This window comes from Pipra filicauda, unplaced genomic scaffold, assembly GCF_003945595.2.
Source record: "Pipra filicauda isolate LSUMZ 115617 unplaced genomic scaffold, ASM394559v2 scaffold1608_size8136_pilon, whole genome shotgun sequence".
NCBI classification, from domain to species: domain Eukaryota; kingdom Metazoa; phylum Chordata; class Aves; order Passeriformes; family Pipridae; genus Pipra; species Pipra filicauda.
In genome coordinates, this window is record NW_024104105.1 from 1 (window position 1) to 8,136 (window position 8,136).

The 8,136-nt window shown below is 55.2% G+C and overlaps 1 protein-coding gene across 1 annotated transcript; it reads right to left on the reverse strand.

Moving 5' to 3' along the window:
- Nucleotides 1-4,828: 4,828 nt before the first annotated feature.
- LOC113995677 (estradiol 17-beta-dehydrogenase 8-like) lies at nt 4,829-8,049 on the reverse strand (the record flags this gene model as incomplete). The annotated part of the gene is made up of 9 exons (XM_039379234.1): nt 4,829-4,960; nt 5,113-5,187; nt 5,258-5,300; nt 5,483-5,567; nt 6,254-6,339; nt 6,707-6,805; nt 7,555-7,574; nt 7,750-7,960; nt 8,008-8,049. Coding segments are annotated over 9 exons (678 nt in total), but the record flags the coding sequence as incomplete, so codon positions are not given.
- Between the last annotated feature and the right edge of the window lie 87 nt (nt 8,050-8,136).

Here is an 8,136-nt window from a genome sequence, read left to right on the forward strand (position 1 = left end):
TGCTCTGTGTCTGTCTGGGTGGGTGTGGTCCCACATCCACGGGTGTGTTCCTGTGTCCATGTGTGTTCCCACGTCCCCTGGGGCACCCGGTGGTTTGGGGGCACAGCGGGAAACAGGGTCTGACTGGGGCTGTCCAAGCACCGTCCCCAAGGAGCACAGCTTGGTGTTGGGGCAGGGGAGGATCAGGGACAATCAGCCAAAGCCCCTCAGTCCTTCCCTGGGCTCTGGGAGGGATGGGAAAGGGGATCAAAGGAGCCAGCGGGTGTCAAATGCCCCCAGATCTCAAGGGCCAGGCTCGGGACTGAAGGGATGGAGAGCAGCCCTGCATCCAAGGCCATGGGGATAGTGGGGGATGAAAAGCAGGATGGGAGCCAGCAATGGGAGCTCACAGCCCACAACCCCCCCGTGTCCTGGGCTCATCCCACAGCGTGGGCAGCAGGGGAGGGGGGTTGTGCCCCTCTGCTCCGCTCAGCTGAGACCCCCCTGCAGTGCTGCCTCCAGCTCTGGGCTCCTCTGGCTGTCTGCAACGCACCCACCCGCAATGGCAATGGCTTGGGGGGATTCCCCTGCCAGCCCTGGCATCTCCTGCAGCTCCATGGGCTCCTCAGCACAGCAAAGACACGCACCTCTTGGGGCACTTCCAGAGGAGGCCACCAAGGGGATCCCAGGGCTGCAGCACCTCTCGCATGGAGACAGGCTGAGAGAGTGGGGGCTCTTCAGCCTGCAGAAGAAAAGGCTGTGGGGAGACCTCCTTGGGGCCTTCCAGTACATCAAGGCAGCTTTTTAGAGACATGTGGGCAAAGGGTTCAGTCGGGCCTGTCACAATAGGACAGGGGGTGAGGAAGTTAAACTAAAAAAGTGTAAGTTCAGACTAGAGATAAAGAAGAAATATTTCATAGTGAGAATGCTGAAACACAGGAAGACATTTGCAGGGAGGTGGTGGATGCCCCATCCCTGCAAACATTCAAGGCCAGCTTGGATGGGGCTCTGAGCAAGGTGATCTAGGAAAGATGTCTCTGCTCCCCCTCCAGGGGATCCCCCGCCCTGTGCTCTTGGCTACCAGAGTGATGGGCAGCTCTCAAAGGATGCAAGTGCCCAGAGAGCAGAGGGAACACACAGGACCTCTGTTAGCAGGGTCATCTTCAGGTGATATGAGAATAGTTTGGATCCGACTGCAGCTGCTCCCTGAGCCACCTGCACCCACGGGATTCCTCAGCCCTGGGCACCACGAGGCTCCTGATAGTGTCCCAGGGTCCCTTGGGTTCCATGAGCCCCCACAGTGTCCCAGGGTCCCTTTGGTTCCATGAGCCCCCACAGTGTCCCAGGGTCCCTTTGGTTCCATGAGCCCCCACAGTGTCCCAGGGTCCCTTGGGTTCCATGAGGTTCCACAGTGTCCCAGGGTCCCTTGGGTTCCATGAGGTTCCACAGTGTCCCAGGGTTCTAAACAGGACATGATGGGGGAGGGGCACAAGATCAGGCTTGTTCCGGGAAATCTGTGGAGGGACAAGGTACCCGTGAGGGCCCCTCTGAGGTGACTGAGATGGAGCAGCTACATCCTCCTCTGGGACATCACATCCATCCTGTGACATCAAACCTCTGCTGTGATATCAAATCGTCCCTCTGACATCACGTCCTCCCCTCCTATGACATCACATATCCCCTTGACATCACGGGGAGGATGTGATGTCACATAAAGGATGTGATGTCAGAGAGGAGCTGTTATGTTGCATCTGATGCCAGAGAGGAGGATGTGATGTCATAGAGGAGATGTCGTGTAATAGGAAGGAAGTGATGTCATAGGAGTGATGTGATGTCACAGGGGAGGGTGTGCTGTCACGAGGAGATGTGATGTCACAGTGGAGGACATCACAGGGACGATGTGATGTCACAGAAGGAATGTGATGTCACCTGGAAGCTGTGATGTCATAAGGGTGGATGTGATGTCACATGAAGGATGTGATGTCACAGAGAAGATGTGATGTCATAGGGGAGACATGATGTCACAGTGGGGGGATGTGATGTCACAGGAAGGATGTGATGTCACATGATGGATGTGACGTTGTAGAGGAGATGTGATGTCATGGGGAGGATGTGACATCGCAGAGGAGGATGTGACATCACAGAGGAGGATGTGATGTCACAGGAATGATCTGATGTCATAGGAGATATGTGATGTCACAGGAAGGATGTGATGTCATAGGGGAGCTCTGATGTCACAGTGGAGCTGTGATGTAATAGGAGAGATGTGATGTCATATGATGGATGTGACATCACAGAGGAGGATGTGATGTCACAGGAAGGATGGGATGTCATAGGAGAGCTGTGATTTCACAGGGGAGGACGTGACATCACAGGGACAATATGATATCACAGGAGAGTTTGAAGTCACAGGATAGATGTGATGTCATAGGAGAGATGTGATGAAACAGAGGAGGGTGTGATGTCACCGGAAGGATGTAATCTCATAGGGGAGTTGTGGTGTCACAGAGGGGGATGTGACATCATAGAGGAGCTGTGATGTCACAGAGGGGGATGTGATGTCACAGAGGGGGATGTGATGTCACAGGAGAGATGTGATGTCATGGGGAGAATGTGATGTCACAGAGGAGGATGTGATGTCACAGAGGGGGATGTGATGTCACAGAGGAGGATGTGATGTCACAGGAGAGATGTGATGTCACAGAGGAGGATGTGATGTCACAGAGGGGGATGTGATGTCACAGAGGGGGATGTGATGTCACAGAGGAGGATGTGATGTCACAGGAGAGATGTGATGTCATGGGGAGGATGTGATGTCACAGAGGAGGATGTGATGTCACAGGAGAGATGTGATGTCACAGAGGAGGATGTGATGTCACGGAGAGATGTGATGTCATGGGGAGGATGTGATGTCACAGAGGGGGATGTGATGTCACAGAGGGGGATGTGACATCATAGAGGAGCTGTGATGTCATGGGGAGGATGTGATGTCGCAGAGGAGGATGTGATGTCACAGAGGAGGATGTGATGTCTGTGGTACTTTAGGCTGGGCCTTCCTTCATGACCAGTCTGTAACCCAGGCAGTGCCCAGATTTCCCCGCTATTCCCCACGGTTTTTACCTAAGCCGGGCTATAAGAAGAAAGGAGGAGAGGCCTTTGCCCTCTTTCCTTCCAGCTTTGGAGGTGCAGGTTCCCTGTGTGGAGTCTGTCGGGTTGGGGAGCGAGGCCTGGTAAGGCCCTGCCGACCTTGGCAGACGGAGGGTGCCGGGGTCGTTCCAGAGCCACTTTCTGTTGTGCCAAGGAGAGCAGGGAGATATCCTTTGCTAATTCTTTTACTTGTTAGATCTTGGGAGAGTGATCGTGTATATTTTATTTTGCTTTTGTTCCTTTTTTTCCTTCCCCTTCCCTTTCCCCTTTCCTTTTGAAATTGTACATATATTTCAATTGTATATAAGTGTAATATAAGTGTAAATATATTTATATTTATATATATATTGCTTCAGCTGTCTCTCTCTCGTTTTAGTTCTCTTGTTTTTTTTGTCTTCTCCCTTGGTTTTGGGGGGGGGAGCTCTTGTGGTGAGGTTTGGAGACTTGGCAGGGAGCCAGCTTCAAACCACCTCAATGGGATTTGTTATTATTTGGGATTTATTTGGCATTTGGGATTATACGGGATTGGGAATTCTTGGGGATTTAGGGGTTATTTGGGATTTGGGAACACCTGGGATTTGCTATTATCTGGGATTGGGGAATATATGGGATTGGGAATTATTGAGGATTTGGGATTTATTTGGGATTTGGGAATTATTGAAGATTTAGGGGTTTATTTGGGATTGGGGAATATATGGGATTTGCTATTATTGGGGATTTAAGGGTTATTTGGGATTTGGGAACTTCTGGGATTTGCTTTTATATGGGATTTGGAACTACATGGGATTGGGAATCACTGGTGATTTAGGGTTTACTTGGGATTTGGGGTTTATTTGGGATTTGGAACCACATGGGATTTGGGATTTGGGATTTGAGTTTGGGGACCATTTGGGATTTGGGATCATTTGGGACTATTTGGAATAATTTGGGACTGTTTGGGACCATTTGGGATAATTTGGGATTGATGGGAACCCACGGATATTATGGATTAATTAGGGGTTAATGATTTACCCACAGCTATTATGGGCTAATTAATTATTAACATGAACCCCGGGCATTATGTGCTAATTAGGGGTAATTCTGGGGGATTTTGCCTCTAAAAACTCCAAAATTTGGCATCCAGAAGGTTTATTTTTGTCGTTTTAGAGGAGGTTTAAGGCAGAAAAGATGGAGGATTTGGCTCCACCCTCTCTTAACTCCACCCCTCCCGGATTTTGGGGACACCTCCCAAAACTCTTGGGGGGGTTTGCCTCAGAAAACTCCAAAATTTGAGGCCCAAAATGTTTATTTTTGTCGTTTTAGAGGAGGTTTTAAGGGGGGTAGGGTCAAGAGGGGGCAGGGCCACATCTGACCTCGCCCCCCGAATTTTAGAGACCCCTCCCAAACCCCCACCCCAAAAATTTGGGGTCTCCACCCCAAAAAAACCTCAATTTTGAGGTCCAAAATGTTTATTTTTGTTGTTTTAGAAATTTAAGGGAGGGGAGGGGTGGGCGTGGTCTCGGTGGGCGTGGCCAATAACCATCTCCATGGCAACAGCTCCGGGTGGTTTTTTGGAGGGGCTTCCACCCCCCTCCCTCGACCCCCCCCCAGTTTTGGGGTTCCCCCCCATATTTTGGGGGAGCCCCTCCCCTACTTTAGGCCCCTCCTCCCCAGTTTTGGGACCCTCCCCAATTTTTGGGACCCCCTTTTGTCCCCCACCCAAATTTTGGGGTCCCCTCTCCCCAAACTCGGGGCCTCCCCCCCATCCCAACCCCCCAAATTTTGAGGTCTGCCCCTCCCCCCCATTGGGGGGACATCGGGGGGAGGGGCTGGATCCGTCACATGAAGAGACCCCCTGGAATGAGAGAGGGAAAGGGGGGACATTGGGGGGACACTGGGGGGACATTGGGGGGACATTGGGGGGACACTGGAGGGACGTTGGGGACACACTGGGGGGTCATTGAGGACACACTGGGGACACACTAGGGGGACATGGGGGGTCCCCACCTGTCACCTCCAGGGTGGCCCCGGTGACGTAGCCGCTGTCCCCCGACGCCAGGAAAGCCACCACGTCTGCCACGTCTGGGGGACACCGGGGGGTGGTGGCACCTCCAAGTGTCCCCAAAGTGTCCCCAAAGTGTCCCCAACTCACCCTCAGGGTCCCCCAGTCGTCCCAGTGGCACCATCCCTGCGAACTGAGAGGGACACACACACACACACACACAAGGGTCACCTCTGGTGTCACCTCCCCAGTGTCCCCCCTAAGTCCCCAATGTCCCCCAGTGTCCCCCAATGTCCCCCCAATGTCCCCAATGTCCCCCAATGTCCCCCACTGTCCCCCCAATGTCCCCAGGAGGTGCCACCCCCCCGCTGTCACCTTGTCCAGCACTTTTGGGGGCACTTTGTCCGTCATGGGGGTGACGATAAATCCCGGCAGGACGGAATTGCAGCGGATCCCAAACCTTGGGGGAGGGATTTGGGGGGGGTCAGAGGGGTCCCTCCAACCCATGTCACCCCCCCCCAGGGTGTCACCGACTCCCCCCCCGGGTCACCAAACCCCCCCAATCTCATTTTCCCCGATTTCCCCCCAATTTTTCCCCATTTCCCTCCAAATTCCCCCCTTTTTCCCCATTTCCCAATTTTCCCCCCAGTTTTCCCCATTTCTTCCCCCTTTTCCCCCCAATTTCCCTCCAAATTCCACCGATCCCCCCTCCAATTTTTCCCCATTTCCCTATTTTCTCCCCAGTTTTCCCCAGTTCTTCCCCCTTTTCCCCCCAATTCCCCAATTTTCCCATATTTCCCTCCAAATTCCCCCTTTTCTCTCCAATTTTTCCCCATTTCCCCCTTAAATTTTCCCAATTTCCCCCTCAATTTCCCCCCATTTCTTCCTCATTTTCCCCCAATTTTCCCCCAATTCCCCATTTCCCCCCAAATCCCCCAATTTTCCCCCAAATCCCCCCAAAATCCTCCAAATTTTCCCCCCAGTCCTCCAACTTTTCCCCATTTCCCCCCAAATTTCCCCACTTTTCCTCCAATTTTTCCCCCGAATTCCCCCCAAATCCCCCAATTTTCTCCCTTTCCCCCCCATTTTCCCTTGTCCCCTCCCAAATGTCCCCAAATGTCCCCAGATGTCCCCCAGTGTCCCCACCTGGCCACCTCCTTGGCCACGCTCCGGGTCAGCCCCTCCACCCCCCCCTTGGAGGCCCCGTAGTTGGTTTGGCCCAAATTCCCCACCTGGGGGGGAGGGGACAATGACAAAGGGGAGGGGACACCCCTGGGACCCCCCTCGGTGTCCACAGCCCCCCCCAGTGTCCCCAAACCCAACCAATATTCGTGTTTCTGGGGGGTTTATCCCCAATTTTGGGGGGGTTTATCCCCATTTTGGGGGGTTTATCCCCAATTTTGGGCAGGGGGGAGGGGACAGTGACAAGTGACAATGACAAAGGGGAGGGGACACCCCTGGGACCCCCTCCAATGTCCCCAAATCCCCCCCAAAATTGGCGTTTTCAGGGGCTTTATCCCCATTTTTAGGGCTTTTACCCCCATTTTGGGGACACTGACCGTGACAAGTGACAATGACGGTGACAAGTGGGGGTCCCACCTTGGCCACCACGCTGCCCACGAGGACCAGGGAGGCCCCCCCGGGGTCCCCCGATGTCACCAAGGCCTTTGTCACCTCCTGTGTCACCAGGAACGTCCCCTGGGGGGGCAGCGGGGGGACATCCGGGGTGGCACAACCCCCCCAATGTCCCCCAATGTCCCCCCAATGTCCCCCAATGTCCCCAATGTCCCCAATGTCCCCCAATGTCCCCCCAATGTCCCCCCAATGTCCCCCAATGTCCCCCCAATGTCCCCAATGTCCCCCCAATGTCCCCAGTACCCCCAATTCCCCCAATGTCCCCTGATGTCCCCAATTCCCCCAATCCCCCCGATTGTCCCCAATGTCCCCAATGTCCCAAACATCCCTCAATGTCCCCCAATGTCCCCCAATGTCCCCCCAATGTCCCCAATATCCCAAATCCCCAATATCCCAAATCCTCCCAATGTCCTCAAATCCCCCCAATGTCCCCCCAATGTCCCCCAATATCCCCCCAATGTCCCCCCAATGTCCCCAAATGTCCCCAATATCCCAAATCCCCCCAATGTCCCCAATGTCCCCCAATGTCCCCCCATTGCCCCCAATGTCCCCAATCCACCCCAATCCCCCCAATGTCCCCCCAATATCCCCCCATTGCCCCCAATGTCCCAAATCCCCCCAATGTTCCCCCAATGTTCCCCCAATGTCCCCCCAATGTCCCCCAATGTCCCCCCAATGTCCCCAATGTCCCCAATGTCCCCCAATGTCCCCCAATGTCCCCAATGTCCCCAATGTCCCCCAGTGTCCCCCAATGTCCCCAATGTCCCCAGTGTCCCCCCAGTGTCCCCCCAATGGTCCCCAAATGTCCCCACCAATGTCCCCCCCCATGTCCCTGCCAATGTCCCCAATGTCCCCCCAATGTCCCCAATGTCCCCCCAATGTCCCCCCAATGTCCCCAATCCCCCCCAATGTCCCCAGTCCCCCCCAAATGTCCCCCCAATGTCCCCAATCCCCCCCAATCCCCCCCAAATGTCCCCAGTCCCCCCCCAATGTCCCCAGTGTCCCACCCATGTGCCGCAGCAGGGGGGGCTCCTCGCAGGGGTCAAAGGTCAGCTGGTAGGAGGGTCCCCATCTCTGGCCCAGGTCCTGCTCCTCCTGGGCCACCAGCTCGGGGTTGGCCTGGAGCCGCTCCAGGGAGAAGCTCGTGGCCTCCCACACCCCCCGCAGCTGGCCCACGGGCTCCTGGACCACCACGGTGCCACCCACGGCCACCGACACCTGGGGGGACACCAGGGGCACACTCAGGGGCAGGGACAGTGGCCCACGGGCTCCTGGACCACCACGGTGCCACCCACGGCCACCGACACCTGGGGGGACACCAGGGGCACACTCAGGGGCAGGGACAGTGGCCCACGGGCTCCTGGACCACCACGGTGCCACCCACGGCCACCGAC